Source organism: Dryobates pubescens, chromosome 13 (assembly GCF_014839835.1).
Source record: "Dryobates pubescens isolate bDryPub1 chromosome 13, bDryPub1.pri, whole genome shotgun sequence".
Lineage (NCBI taxonomy): Eukaryota > Metazoa > Chordata > Aves > Piciformes > Picidae > Dryobates > Dryobates pubescens.
In genome coordinates this window covers 12,454,680-12,475,306 of record NC_071624.1, presented here as the reverse complement: position 1 = coordinate 12,475,306, position 20,627 = coordinate 12,454,680, and the positions used below count along the sequence as shown (strand labels likewise).

Sequence of the window (20,627 nt, the reverse complement as noted above, 5' to 3'; positions counted from 1 at the left end):
AAAATAATAACTTTCTCTCCTGCACCTGTAGTATGCTTAATGTGCATGTACAGAAGCAAGGCACATCAATGTGCTGCATAGTTTTGAGCTGCTAACATTTTAAATGCCATTGTAGAAGCCTAGCATTTTGAAAGCTGCTTTAGATTAATAATTTGAGTACTTTTCTCATTTTTATTTTCCATGAGCCGATTGTGACCGTTAAGTGATTTGAACATTATGGCAACATGAGTGAGGCTGGATGCAAGAATCATATTCTTCAGAAATTTGTGGTTTATAGGAAAGCCCCAGGAAAGCTGAGGTCCAAAGCCAAGATCTGGGCCTAATATGCACTGATTTTCTGACTCAGATTGAACACTTCCCTTTTTATTAACAGATATTTATATTTGTCTTGCATGTAGGAAATACAACCTACTCCTTTTTAAGTGTTTGAAGGACACAGTCTCAAGCTGCTGGATGTTAGGAAGAAATTCTTCATAGGGAGAGTGATTGCCCATTGGAATGGGCTGCCTGGGGAGGTGCTGGGAGTGTTCAGGAGGAGACTTGATGGGGTGCTTGGTGCCATGGTTTAGTTGATTAGATGGTGTTGGATGATGGGTTGGACACGATGATCTTGAAGGTCTCTTCCAACCTGGTCTATTCTATTCTATTCTATTCTATTCTATTCTATTCTATTCCATTCCATTCCATTCCATTCCATTCCATTCCATTCTGAAATCAAGCCAATTAAATTATAATTTAATAAAGTACTTGGAAGCTACGGACTTCATATGCAATAGGACTTGCAAAAAAAGGGAAATGCAAGTTGTGTGGCATTTTGTGGCTAGCTGGGGAAGCCCAGGAGTGTCAGTGTTGCTGTGGCTGCTAAAACTCAGATATGCATAACCTTTTATGGCTGGCATGCAGTGGCATGGATGTGAGAGAGACGCAATCTCCTAGTGTCCTATCACTGGCAAACTCACCACAAAATCATGATGGCATAGAATCATAGTCTGGCATGGGTTGGAAAGCCTTTGAAAATGATGTAGTCCAATTCCCCATCCTCTGGGTAATTCTTTTGACCAACATAGATGCTGTTGAGTTCTAATGTTCTTGTATGGCATTTCCCAAGCTGTTTATTTCCTCTAGTTCCCATAACCACACACCAAAAGGGTACATTCTCCTCAAAAGATTCTTGTCATAATTCATAAGACTGTTATCTGTGAAAGCAGTTTAAACATGAAGTAACAAGCATCCATCACAAATCCTGTGAGTTTTGATCTGTGTTTCTTGGACCAATAGGAAACACAAAGAGAACTTGTGAAAAAGAGAAGCACTGAATTCAGATATTCTGGAAGCTGTGGGAGATTAACAGAAAACTTTACAATATTTGCAAATTGGTTTTATTTTTAATTCTTTTTATATCATGCTGATGAAACAAAGATAGCAATGGCAGATGATATGCCCAAGCCACAGAAGAAATAGTCATCAAGGTTGTGGTTAGGATATAAGCACATCAGTATCTGTGGCTTGTGTCTGGAGCCAGTAGGGCCCTGCCTATTTATTTCATTTGCACTATAAACAGTTTAGGGTGAATAGCACTTGAGAGATAAAATAAATGCACACCAATGCACACTTTAATGACTAAATACAGCCTTTATTGTAGAAACACCAATAATAGAAAAATAATATCTTATTTGTCATAGCAGATTATTTTTAGCAGCCATATATTATAGCAAGCTAGAAGTGATCAACCAAATCATTTTCATACACTCCACCTGCTAATCTACCTCTCCCTTCTTCAACCAGAATTAACAACTGGGTTTTAACTGGGGGAAAAAAAGGAACTGAAAAAAAATGAAATCTTGATTTACAAACTCCTTGAATATTTGGCTAAGTACGACTTCATCAGGCTCATGGGATGCTCTTGTGTCTATGCTGGGTGTGCAAGAGAACATAGTGAATAGTGTGGGGTGAGAAATGCAGCAGAGCACAGCGTCAGGGAGCTATTAGGAAGTGCTCACCTCATAACTTCTATGAGTGACCCCATTGTATCTGGAGCAGCACATGTTTGCATGCAAGTATAACATCCCTGATGAGCTGAATCATGACATCACAATCAATATCTTCTGGTTCAGAGATGGATTGATCAGAGTCCACAGCGGGGGGGGAAAGTGAGCTGAGGCTGCTGGGACTGACATTCCTGATCACTCTGGGATCCAGCTGCAGCCTTGTCCTTTCCCATAGAAGACTCTGCTCTTAGAATCATACAATTAATCATTTAGGTTGGAAAAGACCTTTAAGGTCTTTAACTTAGTACTGTCAAGTCCACTACTAAATCATATCTTCCCTCAGCTCTCTGAATACATAGAATCATCAGTCAGTAAGAACAGTTTTCTTTCTTTATGTTGATATCAAATTTAAAAGACTAAATATTAACACAAAGAGATTTTTCAGTACAGAATATAACATGAAAATGCTCTGTCCATACCAGTAGAAGTAATAATACACTGTATAGATCATGCAACACACTGATCCAAAGAACATGTGAAAAAGGACTCAGTTTTGAGTGGGACAGCTGCCTATTGATCAGTGGTCAGAATGGTTTAGGGTCAGATCACAGATCATGTGTGGTGTTTGTTGTTAAAATATCCACGTTAGGCTTTGGGACAGTAATATCACTATTACACTAAGCTCATTTTCATGGAAACTCATCTAAATATTTCCCTTTCCTGCATCAATTCTCTTGATTAAATAAATAAAAAGGAAAAAGAAATAAAAACTTAGTAGTAAATGTTTTGAGTATCAAAGATCTGCTTTCTAAAGAGCATTAATAGTATTATCGAACCCTGAGCTCTAAAGGAACCCTATTAAGCCAATGAACAATGCCACTGACCTCAGTAGGCTGCTTGTCCAGTAAGCAGGGAAAGAAGGAAGAAGGGTGAGAATAAACTAGATAATGTTGAAATACTCAGGTTTCAATCTGAGTATTCAGCCAAATGCAGTTCAACTCACTGTCTCTGCACTAGAAGTTTGGAACTTTGGTGTTCTTTTTCCTGTGCCACTTTGCCTTGTAGTTGTATTCAGCTGCCTCCCTTTCCCTCAGCTGGTTCTGACTTCTGACATGTTTCTTCATGTGGAAAAGTGCTTCAAAATTGTCTTTACCTTTCTTATTTATTGTTACATTTAGACTCAAAGGAGACATTTCTGGAGACTGTTAATTACTTCCACAGTTATGTTAATTAGGGAACAGCATGATTGTACTTTGTTCTTGACACAGACCAGCATCTTCTGGTAATTCATGGAATGGAAGGCTCTATTTTTCTTTATTAATTTAACTAAGTAAACTCTCAATGGTTAAATACTAGTAAAATATCAAAATTACTTCAAAACTACTTAAGGACTTAAAGAATACTTAAACTCACGTGATGTTATCATCAGTTTCACCCAGTGAAAAATCCAGTGAGGTTCCATCACCATTGCTTGATTCTCCACAGAGAGAGTGATTGCCCATTGGAATGGGCTGCCTGGGGAGGTGGTGGAGTCACCATCATTGGGGTGTTTAGGAGTAGACTGGATGGGGTGCTTAGTTGCATGGTTTAGTTGATTAGGTGGTGTTGGATGATAGGTTGGATGCAATGATCTTGGAAGGTCTCTTCCAACCTGGTTTATTCTATTCTATTAATGGAAATTAAACTATCTCCCAGCATTTCTATTTTGTTTCAATCCAGATTGAGCTAACAAGGAAATTTTTGCAGATTACTTCAGTCTTTCTTTTGTTTAGTGGATGCCATTTCACAAACCTTTTCCAGGCAAAACTTTTGTGGTAAAATGTCAGCCATTACCATAACTCCTAAGGGGGTTCTCTTTTGCAAGTGTATTTATATATAATTTTCTATCATTTTGATATCGTTTGCAGCAGTAGACAGTGTGTGATGTGTGCATCTGTACATCTCTGCATCTGTTTAGCTTTTCCAGTCTTTTGTGACAAGGAGATTTTCCTTGTTACAACACAGAACATTAGCTGAACTTGATCTCGAAACCAATTACTACTTTCCTGCCTTCATCATTGGTTTAGCAGGAAATAGACTATGGAGTGTATCAGTTAGTGTGCTTTAAAGCCATTCCAAATCATTACCATGTGAAAATCCAGCTGCTCAGCTGTAAACTCACTGCAGAGCATTTACTTTTGGGCAGAGAGCATCCAAGGCCTGTGCAAACTTTTGTTTCTCAACAAGCCTGGAACATACAGGATCGGTGGATTTCCATTTGCTTATGGGCCTTGCACAGGTCTGCCACATTTGTGCCTATTTAATCTCTGGCATTTTCAGTGAGTGTGGTGTCTTCTCAGATGAAGAGATCACAGTGATGCCATCTCAGTGGAGGTGCAGTTACTAAGGTCAGTGGTGGTCACTGTAACAGGTCTGTGTCTGAATAGGAAGTGGGTGATTCATGAGCTCTCACAAGATCACGAAATAGTGAGGTCCTTGAATTTATCAAGCAAATTCATCTATTTTCCCATCTATTATACTGCTGCCCTTAGCATCAGCCCACGTGTGACAGTGCTTTCAGACCTTCATGTCAGGTTTCTCCACACTGTATTGTAAATGTCTGCCAAAGGGATTCTGTGCCATTGACAAGTGTGAGTGGGTGGCTTGTCCTGGTGTGGCACATGGATGGAGTTACCATCCCTAAACATCTGCCCAGATCTGCTGCACAGACATCTGAGCTGTTTGTCAAGCAGCTCTTCAGTTGGGCAGTTCGCAGCACTTACCAATGTCAGATCTCTACAGCGTGCTGTGTTTTATGAGGCTGCAGTTCAAGCATTATTGGCAAGAAGCTCAGACATCTTTAGCAGCAGGGCTGAAACAGGCAATGACAGGCGACCATTTTGGCACACACTGGCCAGGCAGACCCTGTATGACCTCAGTTGGGTAATCTTCTCTTATTTGCATACGCAGTCACTGAAGACAAGAACGTGTTCTACAAATACTGCCTCCAGAGTGAGAGTCACATATTACTCCTGTCTCCTTGTGAAGAGCTTAGTGGGGGGGGAAAAAAGAACAAACCAAAAATGAATCCACCAGGACTGGTGAGAACTTCCTTGTGAATGGCAGTGACCCTTAGACTTGCTCTGAGATTTCAGCATACACAGTGTTCCCACAGGACTTTCACTGAGCTCAGATTTAACAGGGTTGTCAACTAGCTGTGGGCCTCTGGTTTATTTACTTGAAGGTCCTACTACTGAGTTCATCTATTTTCATAAATCTAAATGCTATCTTTAAAAACTTGATGGATGTTCTGGAGGATGCTGATACTGCTTGCTTTAAGCTGTTTTTAGGCATCTGACTTTAGTGGTCTGAATTGCCTCCTTTGTTAATAACACAAAGAATTTAGGCTCCTCACTTTGGTCCTCCAGACTACATCTAAATTAGGTGCTAAGAATAGCCAAAAGTAGATAGTGTGAGGTCTCTTCTTCCCACCTTAAAGAAATCCCTTCTAAAAATATCGATTAGCTTTTAAAGCATGGTGTCATCACACTTAAAAAGGTGGCCTCAGGGCCTTGAGATTACCAAGTAGAAGCTAAAACTCCTGTAACTTCTCTACTTGCCGCGCACAGTTGAAAGTTCAAGGGCACCTCAGATACGTTCGTATCCTCTGTGTGGCTTTCTTCGGGAAATCAGGAAAGTGGCAAACACAATGACAAACAATCCCAGGATGCTCAGGCCCACTGCTATGGGAGCTGCTCTGCTGTTTTTATCAAGAAAACATTCTTCTTCTGAAAGTAAAAGGAGATCAGAGAATGTGTTATAGCAGATCACCATACTCGTAGACTCTACATCTGTATTCCAGGAAAGTTAGCAAATACAAGCCAGAAGTTCTCAAGACATTGGTTTCTTCTTCCCTTTTCCTGTTATTCCATTTTTATCTGTGGTGAATCTCATGTCAAGGAAACAATATTTGCCCCTTTTAAAATAGCTGCACGCTTCACTGGAGAATGTCTCTGCTCTTTCATGTCCACAGTAATTGTTTTACCATCAAGACCAGTACATACACAGCAGGAGGCTTTCTTACTGATAGCAGATGTGGAACATCCCACTACGAAGTGCAAGTCTGAAAACAAAGAGTGATACACGCCCTGCATGAACAAAACCTGCTCCTGTGTGGCATCTAATTGCTTCTGCCCAGTAAAAAGGATGAGGCTAGTGAAGGGAGCCCACAGTGCAGCACATCACTAGTGGAGAAAAGGTCTTATTTAACTTAGTATTTCCTAAGAAGAATAAAATCCTAATTGTTCTCTATGTTTAATTCAGAATATTTGTCGATAATTGTGGCTTACTCAGAACATCAAGAGACTGGACTTAGTCCAGGAAGTTGCTTAGCAGTATCATTGTAGTTTTATTGTACATATGATGATATCAGAAAAGGTTTTGACACAAGTAATACCTTTTAAGCATCATCCAAAAATATATTTGCCCCAAACATACCTCTTAAGTACAGAGGGGGCAAATCCTGACTTCCTCTGTCCTTACCCAAATAAATATTCAAGTCATCCTCTGATTATCTGCAAAGTCATGACTTAGAAATTAACTTCCAGGCTGGGGCAAATTGGCAGCTTTCCTATGGATAATGTGGACTAGCTGGGTCACTGACATAAATGGAATATTTACCTAAATAACAATGGCAGGATCAGTCTCAAATTCACAATACAACAAGTGCAGTCCTAGGAGTGAAGGCAAGGTCTGAGAATGGTCAGTAATATGTTATCCAAGAACTGGATCAGACCTACATCTTCTATTCAGCCTTTAGGAATGGTCCTTCCTTGGGTTCCAGAGAAAGACAGACCTCTAGCACAATGCTTTGAGTGGCACCAAGTAGCAAACTATCTTTTAAGTAGGTTCAGCTTAACCCCAAAATATATCCCAGCTTAGCAAATCCGGTTTATACCTAGGGTAGGAGGGAGATCCAACACCCTCCATCTCTTTCACTTCCTGTGACTTTTCCAAGGGAGATTTTGTCAGCACTCTAGATAAAAGCCTCTGTTATTATCTAATTCTGATGACTGTGCTGGCACAGACTGTAGCTTAGCTTGGGTTTTTCCTCAGTGGGAATCTTTACACCACCCGTGGGCAGTTAGCCCAGGGAGCATGTGGAGTGCATGACATCATGTCACAGTTCCAGAGCCTCCACGCAGCTCTCTCCAAAGTCTAATCCTCTTCTCTGATCCAAATGGTGATTTCATGTGGTGCAGTACCACAAAGCCAAAGCCATCAGCATTCTACTAGACACTGCCTTTTAAAGGCTTTGTCTGGCTAATGCAGCCTGCTTTTAGGGAAGTGAGCTGAAAAGTATTTACATTTGGGTATTGTAGAAACCTGAGACATTTGAGCTGGCCATTTTGCTCTGACAAAACCTTGGACTATGGACTCTAGAAATTGTTTCTGATATACTGAAGTGCAGTTCAGAAGACGCTTTTACAGCTTTCCAGACTTAAACAGGCCAAGCTATTGATGTAACTGCTGCAGTCTATAGGGAACTCCAAAGCAACAATGGTTAATGTTTCCTTTTTCTTCCCTTTTTAAAGATAAGCAAATCGAGAGCAACAGAAGTGAAACCACCAGCCCCGAGACATGCAAGGGGAGGAGGTTGGTGGTGTGTATAGAGCCATTGCTTCACTGGGGATTTTGTCTTTCAAAATCTGCATACAGAGCAGGGATACATAGCAGTTTCATAACTGTTTCATGCCCACTGGGGAATTATTGTAGAGGTGGTGGCTGCTTTCTCAGCCCCTTGATTAAGAGCAAACTTAATTTTGTATATGGTATTGATTATCAGAGATTTGCCTGACCTATATGGGGGTGGGAGGGCAAGGAAATTGGTTTTTTTAACTGTCTCTGCTAGAGGTGAGGCCATACCAAAAAACCATAATTGAACTCACTCATTGCACATATTTGAATTGGAATGTGGGAACCAGATGGGATCCCATGAGCTATTCCAGTTCAGAGCACAGATTGGATTCCCAGTGTGGCTTTTAAGAACTTAAAGAAAAGTATGGGGGGAAAAGAAGTCCATGTGTTAAAAAAGCCTGAAATGTTGTTTCCCATTAAAGTCCTTTTACAATAAGAAAGGCAGCCAAAATGGCAAACTAACAAAGGAAGACTCAAACAGATCTAAACTGAATAAACAATTAGATCTAAAGTGAAAAGAAAAGTGGCAATATTTTGTAAGCACACAGAAAGTCAAATGGCAGAAGAAGGGAATGATTTATTAGTGCATCTGAAGGGCTGAAGAGTTAAGAAGCTTATCTGTCCACCTGAGTTCTTGCATGGAAACTACAGAAATATGAAGTTGTACAATTTGAAAGAGACCACAAGTTCTCATCTAGTCCAGCTCTCTGCTTTTTGTAGGATCTTTCATACATCTCATAAGAAGCAGGACAGTAGACTGTGAGGGTGCCAATACTATGGAACACAGGAGTTTCCTAGTACACCCAGCAGTACCGGGTCCCACAGCCTGGCCAGGTCCAGGCTGCATCACTGGACACTAAACCAAGGATGACAACATCTCATTTCCCTGTGGAAGGAACTCCAGGGGGTGAGTGTAGGGAAGAAGTTATGATGAACCCAAATACATTCTGTCAGTGTGGGCAGTCTAGAGACCAAGGGAATCAGTACTGGCCTGTCTCTGACTTTTACTAAATGATGTGGTTGCCTCTTTGTGGCTGCACTCAAGACAAATTGCAGAGCAGAGCATCATATTTAATTCTGAATCTGGGAGCATGCCAGTTATGCTTCTCCTCAGGAGCACGTTTCATCATGTCTAGACACAGCTGCTCTGACAGTATCATCCTGCATTGACAAATATCCCTTATTAGTTGGCAGTTTTGCTGCTGCAGCTGTGAGACATTGTGAGAGTTGAGAGTCTTTCAAAACAGCTAAAATCTGACTGTATTGAGAACAGTGACCTTGAACTGAGTTGTACATACTGGGGGGAGTTGGGCAATGCGACGGTGGTGAACAGACCTCTGCTTGCTCTGAGAGGAAATGGGTGAAGAGCAAAATTGTGGCTGTAAAGATGAACATTTTTAACGAGAAAGTGAAACAAAGTACTGAATGCAGATGGGAAAGATACTTTTCTACCTTCCATAGGTGTGTTGAAGATGACTTGGGAAAGGGTGAGAATACAGCAGTGGGCAGGTTACTTTAATCTCGGAAATATTACAAAGTTGTGATTGTGCCATAGGTGTAACAGGATCACTGCATGTGTAGAGTTGTCATCTAGCAGATTTTTATCTATCACCCTAGCAGAGATCTCAGAAGGGTGGAAAAGATATGCTTCTACTTACCTTTTCCAAACTGGTTGCTGACCATGTCAAATGCCTGCAGCTGCATATTAACAAAGAGCAGCTGGAAGTTCTTCTCCAAGCTGAAGAATTGCTTGCTGGTACACTTAAAGGAATTCCCCAGCTTTGTTGTAAACAGCTTTTTCTCTATGGCTGCGTAGTAAAGCATACCTGGAGGCCATAAAGAGAGAGAGAAATGAGAATCCACACTAACTTTTGGAACTGACATCTTTCTGAGGATTGCTGCTGTTTTGGCAGAGCAGCAGTCACAGATGTGACTAAAGTATGGGCATTTTCCCCAGAATGCATCAGTTCCACTTTTCCCATGTTTTAATTATCAATGGGCAACTCAGCTGAGCTTGGGTCTGAAAAAGTGGCTAAAATTTCAGATGCTCCTTCAAATCACATTTTAGCAACCTCAGTGTGCAAGAGGGGTTTAGGATTCTCACAAGAGCAGACTACTAGATCTCCATCACAGCTATTTCCATCCAAAACAGAGATGCCATCTCTAGCATAGGAACTGGACATACCTAGTCTATGTTGCTTTATGTATTTAATGTTTTTATTTTTAAACATGTCAGTGCCACAGTACCTTGCAGAAAATATGGCTGAAGTCCAAATCATGAAAACATCTTGAAAGCAGATAGAGCAGTATAAGACAAAATGCTCCACATCACCAAGTCTACATCACTGCATCTCGAACATCTGCAAGCATAACAGTGTGCAGCATGCTCTGGCAACAAGGCTGGTGAGAGGCCTCGAGCATAAGCCCTACAAGGAGAGGCTGAGGGAGCTGGGGTTGTTTAGCCTGGAGAAGACGAGGCTCAGGGGAGACCTTATTGCTCTCTACAACTACCTGAAAGGTGGTTGTAGCCAGGAGGGGGTTGGTCTCTTCTCCCAGGCAACCAGCACCAGAACAAGAAGACACAGTCTCAAGCTGCTCCAGGGGAGGTTTAGGCTTGAGGTGAGGAGAAAGTTCTTCACAGAGAGAGTTGTTGGCTGCTGGAATGTGCTGCCCAGGGAGGTGGTGGAGTCACCATCCCTGGAGGTGTTCAAGAGGGGATTGGACGTGGACTTGGTAGCCATGAGGTCTTGGGTGACAGGTTGGACTTGATGATCTTTGACGTCTCTTCCAACCTTATTGATTCTATGATTCTTTGTCCTCCTCAGTCAAAACCACTGAGCTTCCAAAAAGGTCAGTGCTGTTAGCACACACCTGGTCAAGCTCCTGATTTGTTTTTCTTCTTTCAAGGATAGAATTCAATCTAAATATTTATGAGTAACAAATGGAGAAGTGACATAATGTGGTCACTGACCTGTCAGTGATTTGATACAGTGGGAAGAATTTGCATAAAATTAATGGCTCAGAATTTTTCTCTGTGACTTAAATAATGTTCTCTTAGCATTTCTTGGGAGGTAGCTTCCAGGGCAGCTCCTGAAGGTTCAAATGGCAAGAAGCAGAATACACAAGACAAAGAAAATCTGATCACCTAAGAAGAGCATGGCCAAGGTCTAGGATTCCAGGATGATTTGAAGAACTTCAGCCTGGATCCAGTTATTACTTTTGCCAACCCAAAATGTTAGGCATGTCTTCTATCTGTATTGGTGTATTTGAAATCTAGATCCAACTCTGCATTTCTCTGATCCAGATACTGGATTCATTTAGTTTGCTTAATCAGACCACAAAGGTACATGCAACTGAGTCACAGCATTTCTGTGTGTTTGCAGGTAACACCATTGAGGACTGTTTTGTATCTTAAGTTTGGGATTGAAGTAATCTCTGTTCTGACAGAGGTGGGGCAGGAAATTTGAACAATTCTGATAAAACTGCAGTTCAGTCCCTTCTCCTGAATGCCCTTTTGAAAGCAGGATAAAACACAGACTTTGCAAAATCTAGCCTTTTAAAGATATGAAAGCCCAGAACAGTTTGATAGGAAAACAAGTGTAAAATTCACTGACCTTCAGAAGATAACTGCAATCTTGTCTCAATTTTACTGACATAGTATGATGGAGCTTGCTGAAAAATAAGATCTCTTTTTACTTGTAATACCTCCTCTTATTTGTGAAAAACAACACAGTTCACCACAGCAAAATGGTCACAAAGAATCTCCCAAAGAAACACATTTTAAAGCATCTTCTCCAAGATCCAAGAACCACCTTGCTTGCATGCTTAGTTTTTTCTTTGCCAAGTGATTGCACCTAATGGCCAAGAAGCTGGTGTAACACAGTAGTGGCAGCTACAGCACCAGTTCTGCTCAGGTCCATGAAGTTGGACCATGCAGGTGTCATTTCACATGCTGCTCAAGCTAGACATTTGTGTGACAGCTCCTTTAATCAAAAGTAGGAGGGAGTCAAGCAGACAGTATACACCACACAAATTAATAGGCACATAAGGATGTGTTATTTTTAATTTGCCCATTCTTCTTTCATTCAGTGTCCCTACAGTGCTCTCCTGAGTAATCCTTCACAGAACTAATCCATGCTGACCTCCAGCCTGATTGCTTGCAGGACCTAAGCCTACACCTTTCAAAGTATTCAGGAGTCTCAGTGCACTTTAGCTGTAGCTGCCCTTCAGGTGAGCAAACTGCAGAAAGCAGCAGTGCTGCTGTGTTCATCATTGGTTTGAACTGAGAAAGGACAGCAACAAGCTGAGCTGGGAGCTCCTCACATGCTAGCACCACTCATTTTGTATTTTGCCTGCCAACAGCAGGCTCTGCAAATGAGGAAACGGCAACCTGGCTGTGTAGGTGAGAAATAACTGTTCTTTCCACCCTGCTGACACTGTTGGCTCTTGGTGGCCTTTTCTTCATGTGCTTACAGACTGCTGACATGGAAAGCACCTGGTACAATTACAGAGAGCAAAATTTCCAGCTAAGTGTCCTGCCTGCGTGTGTCTTAAACTCCTGGTGCAACCTGAATGCTGTCCTCCCCTAGACACTCATAAGGTGACAGCTAACCCTAAGAGCTTTTCCCTGGTAGCAGTGTTGGAATATAATGCAAGTCTTTATGTAGCAGCCCCACCACTCATTTTAATTTCAGCTGTGAGCACACAGGGACTGGTGAATGCAACTGGTAGGTAAGTGGCAGGAGACATGAATGTCTTCTGTGGACCCAGTTTTAACATGCAATTTGAAACCTGACAGGATAGATTGGGAAAGTTTAAGGAAGAAATACACCACAGAAGAAGTTCTCAACATTATTTCTACTTAAAGACATAAATAGGTAAAATATTATCCTTTTTGTTTGTTTTGGCAGCAGCATTAAGCTCTGTTGGGCCACAGTTCCTAACTTTGCTTGGGGAAAACACCTGCTCCTGCTTCACATCTTGTGGGCTGGTTACAAAACTTCCTTTTTTCTAGTTCTTTGTAAAAGGCAGCTAGCAGCAGTGAGCTCTGAACCAGCTGCTCACCTCTTGTTAACCCACACCAGCACCACAGCCCTGGGGCCTGATCCAGCTCCTCATTCACCCATGAAAATCAGAAGTGCCACCGCTGGAGCACTCTGGGTTCAAAGCAGTTAGAGAGGCCGTGGGGGCCAAACATGAAAACCAGCAGCAAAAGGATTTTTTATTAACTTGAATTTCAAAGACGTCTAAGCCAAGCCCTGCTACGCTCTTGAGGCTTATCTTTAAGTGGAGGGTGGGTTGTCTAATGCTGTGCCAATAACCACCTTTTTCAGGGCAAGACAGGTCAAGTACCTCCTGCAGATTCATGTCCCTCTCCTTAGCGCTGTTGCAAGCTGGGGCTTTCATGGGTACTTGAATCACCAGACTTTTTCCAAGGATCCTTGTAACACAGAAAATGCTCCCTTTGTTGCAGGAAGCATAGGTTTAAAGCAAACACTCACCATCTGAAGCGATCCTTTGTTTTGCAACAGCTCCTGCATTTTTAACCTCACTTTCCTTCTGTAGGGTTTAAAAAGCTCTGCAGAAGTACAGAATGGTAGGGGGTGAAAGGGACCTTGGAATGTCATCAAGTTCAACTAAAAATCCAGGTGATTTTTAAACTGAAATCCTTTCTCTGCTCAAGCATGAATGAGTCAGGTATGGTATAAGATTCCACCTCAACACGAGGAGAAACTTTTTTACAGGGAGGGTGACAGAGCCCTGGAACAGGCTGCCCAAAGAGGCTGTGGAGTCTCCTTCTCTGGAGACTTTCCAAACCCACCTGGATGCATTCCTGTGCAGACTACTCTGGGTGATCCTGCTTTGGCAGGGGGGTTGGACTCAAAGATCTCTGGAGGTCCCTTCCAACCTCTAATGTACTGTGTACTGTACTGTGATACTGTGATAACTTGCTGTTGCCTCTTGGACTGTCTATGGAAATGACTGATTTACCATTTGTGCTTTTCTTAATGGTCCCTAATTTGAGCTTGGAACCAGGTAGTAAGATTGACATGTTGGCTTGGCTAATCGAAGGACACAGAGTAGCAGCAATGGTCAGATGCAGCCCTGAGCTGCTGTGGAGCTCCAGGACATGCTTTAACGGGTGTTACACTCACCCAGAGTTTGATGGGATCCAAACCATGCTGTATTCCTCCCTGATCATTGATGACTTTATGCACAGTTATTATCTTCTGTCCATCACCAACCAGCTTTTATTAGGTCTCATATAAATAGTACTACATACTGCCTCCCAAAATGTGTCAGCTGTCTGGGAAGCAAGAGGGTGGCTGCACTCAGCACTTTTCTCCTGTGGCTAGAATACTCTTGGTGGTTTGTGGTAAAGCCTCATCCACATACAATGGGGGGCAACATGGTACAACAGACAAAAAGAAAGCTCATTTTCCCACCATGTAAGCAAGGCCCCTCTCTTCCCCAAGTTTCTGTGTGTACTTAGAAGTCTCTCTGATGTGGTACATTTTAAGGGTACTTATCTACAATTTTGTTGTAGTTTGCTTGTTTTCCACTGAGAAATTGGATGAAATTAGGCCCCTTCAGCTGTGAATGTGCTGCAGCTCCTGGGTACTTAAAACTGCACAGGTTGCCCTTGGCTGTAATGATCACAGCTGGCTGCTGGCTGGGCAGTTGTGATGCTTGGTGTTTATAGGAAGTAAATAGCTAACCTCACTGGCACTCAGGTGGTCTCTGAGACTCCATTTTGTAAGAGCAATTTGGTAGTGAGCCAGAGCTCCTGGCACAGTGATGTAGCACTGGAACAGACTGCCCAGAGAGGGTGTGGAGTCGTCTTCTCTGGAGACTTTCAAAATGCACCTGGACACATTCCTGTGTGGCCTGCCCTAGATGATCCTGCTTTATCAGGGAGGTTGGACTCAGTCTCTAGAGGTCCCTTCAAACCCCTAATATTCTAAGATTCTATGATTCTTGGGAAGGAGAAGAGTAATAGTGCCTTATGCACAAATGGAAAACTATGACAGAGGTAGATGAAATACCTTTTCCTACAGCACAAGCTGGATCAAAGGCAGCCTAAGTTCCAGTTCCCCAGTCCTAAACAGCCCTTTCCTCTAAATGCAACAATTACCTTTATGAAGGTGAAGTTTACATGTCCTCCACTGAAGGTTATGTTCAGCTCAGACTGCACCATCCCACAGCTTCCATATATCAGTGTTGCATTGGGGTTGACAACCACGTACTCCATCTGCTCCTGTGGAGAGAAGAGACATTGCAGGGCTGCTGATGAACAAGAGAGGGGAAACTTGTTAAGAAATACACAGAGATTGATAGCTGCTCTGTTGTTTGTACCACATGCCAGTGGTTGCAGCAGCCTAATTACTCTCTGCCAGGGTTGTTCCCCACTCATAAGCCATAAAGCACTTGTCTGACACATCACTGAGCTATTCTGGCTTATTAATTTGGCAGAAAATAATCATTTTATGCTCACTCAGTGAACTGATACAATTCAGATGAGGACCAGTGCTAATTTCATAAGCGGGAGCAGTGTGAACGAGTGCCTGAAGGCAGAGGAAAGATTAAGACCGAGGCAGGCAGGGATTGGATTGGCTTGGCGTCAATATGTATTGCTGTTTGTAACACCACAGCCTCCTCATGGTGTCCTGCATGGTTCATTTCTGGTGTCTACCAGCCCACACCGTAGTCTGAAGAGAGAATTCTGCAGCCCTGAATACAGTTTGGCTCCTTCTGTCTCATGGCAAACACAGTGCTCCCAGCCTGGCTTCCACCAGGATGAGGGAAGACAACTGCTTTTAGGAAAATTAGATACTCCTCCCATGTTTGAAATATTCAGATCTCAAACAGGGATTTGTAATGAAGATGGCTCGAGGCATATGAACTCCAGAGCCTGCAGATGTAACCCCACATACTGTATTAATGGAGGCTATGAAACCATAACCCTGAAGGACAAAACCATCATTTTGGGGTTTATAATGTCTTTTGCCTGATCATTCACAGTGGGTCACTGTGAGGAGAGGGTACCAGCTCCCCAGGTCCCCTGCTCTGATCCAGCCTGGCGGTTCCTGTGATCCTAAAATCTCCTTGAGTCAGAGCATCAAGACAACCCACTGCTGAATCCAAGTCTGTGGACTGACAATTTCTTGCTTTCATTGCATCTCTCAATGTCAATTCCTTCACTGAAGCCAGTTCTGATTTCTACTAGCCACCCATTCTGGGAAACACAAATAACACTGAAGGCTCATCTCCCCCTGCCAGTATGCTACCATACAGACATGACTGAAATGAGAAAGCACCACTATGTCCCACTGACATCATCATACAAGCCAGAGTAGAGCAGCTGAGATGCTGTGGCACAGAAAAGGCCTGAAACTGGTAGCACACCACTTACATTTATCATACAAGCCAGCTTCTGGAAGTCGCTTTGAAAGAAGAAGATTAAATTCCAGCTAACAAAGTCATCACAAAGCTCAGCCTTGTAGTACTTTCACCTCACCTGTGTATTTTGAGCCATCAGTTGCAAACCCATGACCACTTTGACGCAGGTCCTGGTTCCATTGGATACTGTGTATGTGCCAGTGGGGATGGGAGCAGGCTGGGGCTCAGGAGTGGGGCTCAGTGTCATTGCAGTCGATGGGACGGTGGTTTGAGTCGCAGGATGAATGGTGGTTGTGTTGGTCATGGCTGTAGTTGTTGGACTTCCAGGTGCTGTTGTTTGATTTTCTGACCTTGTGGTGGGCTTTAGAGTTTGCGTGGAGATGGCTGTAGTAGTTGTGGCAGCAGCTGTTGTTTGTGTGTCTGGTGTTGTATTGTTTGTGTTTGTGGCTGCTGCTGTCATTTCGGTGCTTAGGTGTGTCCTGCCTTGCTTGTTTGAGGACATGGGGTATATGGTTGTGTTCTTCACTGTAGGTGTAACTGTTTCCATTGCCTGGGTTGTAGCCTCACCATCGGCTGTGTTGTCTGCTGATGTGGATACCACTGTCGAGCTCTGTTCGGTCACTTGTGTGGTGGTTGCTCCTGCCTTGGATGTTGTGTGCTGGCCTGGTGCTGCTGTTACCTGGTGCTGGTCTGTTGTCTGCATGGTTGTTCTGTGGTTTATGGGGGTTGTTTCAAGAGAGCCTGTGCTGTTAAAATGAACTGTGGTGCCTTGATGGGATGAAGAATGATAAAAGGAAAGTGGCTGAGCAGAAGTAGCCCTATGGTGGAAGGGTGTGGTTTCTGGAGACACCTCAACCCCCAGGGCCACCTCAGCAAAGCAGGAGGAAAATGCTGCAGAGAAACAAATAAATCAGTATAAGCCTTTACTCTTAACATTTCTGTTGATAGCCACAATGTAACTGCAGTGAGTTTGTTACCAAATGGGTAATGTGATTTTATTTTTCATTTGGCCTCTGTCATTATGGGAGAGTGGAAGCAGGCATAGAATCACAGAACCATAGAAAGGTTTGGGCTGGAAGGGACCTTGAAGATCATCTGGTTCCAACCCCCTTGCCATGGGTTTGGGACACCTTCCACTAGACCAGGCTGCTCATGGCCTTATCCAGCCTGGCCTTGAACATCTCCAGGGAGGGGGCATCCACAGCCTGTCAGGGCACAGCAATGCACCTAAACCTGTTGGCTTGGGTTGTCTTCTCAAAAGGCATTTGGCTACATGAGCTCCCATGGAAGGGTAAGGATTACTCTCTGGCTTCAGCTAATGGTTTTGGCTCCTCTTGGATGGCTGTTGGAGGTAGTTTGGTAGCTCTGCTGTGCAAAGGGGAAGGTGGCTTGTGAGGTGTCAGGCCTACTCTCCAGCTAAGGCCCACAGGACTTCACCATGATGCCCCTGAGCATTGCCTCTTGGTGAGCCCAGCAAAGGAACTACCTGCACAGCTCCTGCCACCACAGCCCTTTTTGCAGCTCTGCCAGCAAAAGGTATCACAGAACAATGAAGAATTGCACTTCTGCATCCCTCTCCATAGTCTCCTTTGTTTTTCCCTATGCAACTAGCTCAAAACTTTATACAACCAACATTTTGCTGGAAGGATGCATGCTCCCTGGGGAGTACTTTCCTGGAGCAAGCAGCTGCAATCTCCTTGTTTCACTTCACCTTCAAAGTTGTGTGAATGCTGTGAGCCACATTTCTGCCCTGCAAGCCTCCATGCATGCAACACTCCAGAACAAACCTCTCAGAAAAGGGTCAGGGCTGCTCTCAGATAACTGCAGGTGCTGGGCTGGGCCTGGAGCCCCCATTGTCATGCTTCAGTGACAAGTTTCAGTCAATGCCAGGAAAGGAATGTCACTGCTCTGCTGCTGGAAATTACAGTGGGAAGCAGAGCACATAAGTGCCATGAATTGGCTGTGGTGCTTCTCAGTCTGCTGTCACCCCTGTAATGGGGTGAGTGAAAAAAAACTCTTGCTGTGAATCTTTCACCTTCTTGTCTAACCACACATTCATCCTGCTCACTCGCAGAGCAGGTTTGTTCTGCATTATTCTGCCCAGAAGAGATGCTTGTGTTTAGCTGACTGATTTTGTGCGGACACAAACACCTGACCCAGCTCCTACAATTACTGAAAAACCTCCCTATCCAGCTCTGGCATCTTTGGTTTGAGTCCATGAGGAACTGGGAAAGCACCAAGATTTTCTGAGAGGCTTCAGCAGTGTCATAGGTTCCCTCCAACACAGGAGCAGTTTCTTAAACCTCCAACCCATTAGACCTTTAAACCCTAAACTCTAATTACATTTAATTCCATATCTGCACAGAAAGACTTGACTTTGTGGCATGAATAAAACATCATAACATCATTCCTTATTAAAGGACTGATCAAAAACAGATAAGAAGCTGAGGAAATAAATTTTTTTCTGTTCAAAAAGCTCTGTTATTAGTGGGTTATTAGTGTTCCTTCTTTCAGTCTGATCTTGTCCTCCTTTTTGTATCTGGTTTGGGGCAACTCCAGCAGACTCTGGCTATGAAGTGAGTGTGAGAAAGCAGAGCAGCTACAGCAGAACATGGTTGTCAAGTCCCTGGGCTATCTCCCTGCTCATTGCACTGGAAGAGGGAGGGGGGTTGTTACCCCTGTGATTCCCCCTGTGTGCTTATGACAAAACATATTACAGCAATCAGCAGCCAGCTCAAAGCTTAAGCCATTACATTGGTTAAAACACATTCTGTCCTTCACCTGGAAGATTTTGTACTGCTGCAGGTGTTGAGGGATTACTTAACATGCTGGGACATATCCTTGACCAGGCTGGCTCCACAGATTTTTCACACAGCAGCACTGAAAATGGAACAGTGACTTTGTTGCTGAGATAAACCCTGGGCTGCCTTCTCCAAGCTTGCCCACATCACCCTGGCTTTCCTAATCATGCGATGCATCTCGCAATGCGGACAAATGACTCAAGTAATGCTTCCTTAGTTTTTCTTCTGCTTGTCTCACTTGGGACTTTCAGTCGGTTCTGCTGGTCTGAAAGTTATTTTTAATTAAGAAAACACACCCCCAAAAGTCTGCTTCTTGTACTATTTTGAGGAGACTCCATCATGCAGAGCTTGTCGCCACAGAGCGCAAGGGAAAATACACAGGAAAACATCAGGCTAAGTCTGTACCAACTGCAATTAAATGTAGTCATTTGGGAGCAGTGGGACCTCAGTAAAGCCACTCTTAATGTTAGCAACAAAACTGTTGAAAGTCTTCAGTATGTTAGGTCCTGTCCTGACAGAGAAGAAATACAACTAGCATGGTTTACCTCGTTTTTCTCATAGAAATGATGCAGGATGTTACTCACCACAGGTGAAGGTCAGCAAGATGAACTGCTGTGTGCTCCCCTCCATGGCCGGCACAGCTGCAGGTATGAGAGGTGTGTCTCACCGTGGAGCCAGCAGAAAGGAAATCAAAGGTTTCCTGGGGACTGAAAAGTTTGACTTGATGCAGGGTGTGCTCAGTCACATGGCTAGAAAGGAGGTGGAGAGAAGCGGGGAGACCGATGCTTCTTGTCAGTAAACTACTGCAGAAGGAAATAAATGATGATTAGAAAAGAAAGTGAAAACAGAAAGAACTGCTGGGCTAACTGGGGGGAGGACAGGCTCTCTGCAGCTGAGACCTGGGGCTCTAAAGGCTACATAAAGCTGCAGAAATCTCCGGTTTTGGTGAGCTGGTGCAGACTACAGCTGCACCACAGTGGAGGGTTAAAACCTGTAAAATCAGTACTTTGAAAAGTACTTTCTTTAGGCCTAAACTCCTCCTTTTATGTTAAGGAACAGAAGAAGAGATGTGATCTTGAGCTATCTCTGCAGAGCACCTGCTGAAAGTGAGACTGGGCTGAGCAAAGCCCCAGCTGGCTCTGGTCCCAGTTGGAGACTGTCAGCAGCCTTTGCTGTCTGATTCAGTTCTGCTTAAAGGACCAAGCTTGTAGGAGGTGGATCCTCTGGGCTGGCTCACTATTAGTGTTGAATCTAAACACACTCCTCAGCAAGCAGCAATGCCCCACCTATGTCACGTGAAATGCCTCTAGCAGACCACGCCAAGCTGGGACAGGAGCTGCACAGGCAAGTGCTGGCAAGTATAGCTGCACACTACTGCAACAGGAGAGCGTTACTGCTGCTCACATGTGGCTGGGTTTCCAACCCTGGGCCTTTGCCATGGAGCTTGCTTAGGGAACAATGCAAGCACCACGTTGGGATGTGGCGTGGTCCTAATAATCCTTCATTTTCTCATACCAATGTTGCACTGCAGGAACATGACTTGAAAACTCAGGTGAGGTGATAGCCTTTTCTTTGACAAAGCCTGGATACCAGCTGAAATGAGTTCAAATTCATTTTGCTCTCTCTTATTGCATTGTGTTTCTACAGTCTTATTTTTACCAGCTTGTCCTTCTGCACGATCCACAACATCCATTCGGGTCAGTCCCCAATAAACCACTGGAAGCCAAAGTGCAGATCTCTTGGGGCCAGCTATAATAAAGTT

At 43.5% G+C, this 20,627-nt stretch overlaps 1 protein-coding gene across 1 annotated transcript; it reads right to left on the bottom strand.

The window, feature by feature from the left end:
* Positions 1-5,606: 5,606 nt before the first annotated feature.
* On the bottom strand, positions 5,607-19,718 carry LAMP3 (lysosomal associated membrane protein 3). Its single transcript, XM_009903604.2, has 6 exons — positions 19,450-19,718; positions 16,183-16,955; positions 14,800-14,922; positions 11,279-11,336; positions 9,323-9,490; positions 5,607-5,755 (listed from the first exon to the last, which is right to left on the bottom strand). Exons 1-6 carry the CDS (start codon positions 19,493-19,495, stop codon positions 5,616-5,618), a joined length of 1,308 nt encoding a protein of 435 aa, XP_009901906.2. The 5' UTR covers positions 19,496-19,718; the 3' UTR covers positions 5,607-5,615.
* Between the last annotated feature and the right edge of the window lie 909 nt (positions 19,719-20,627).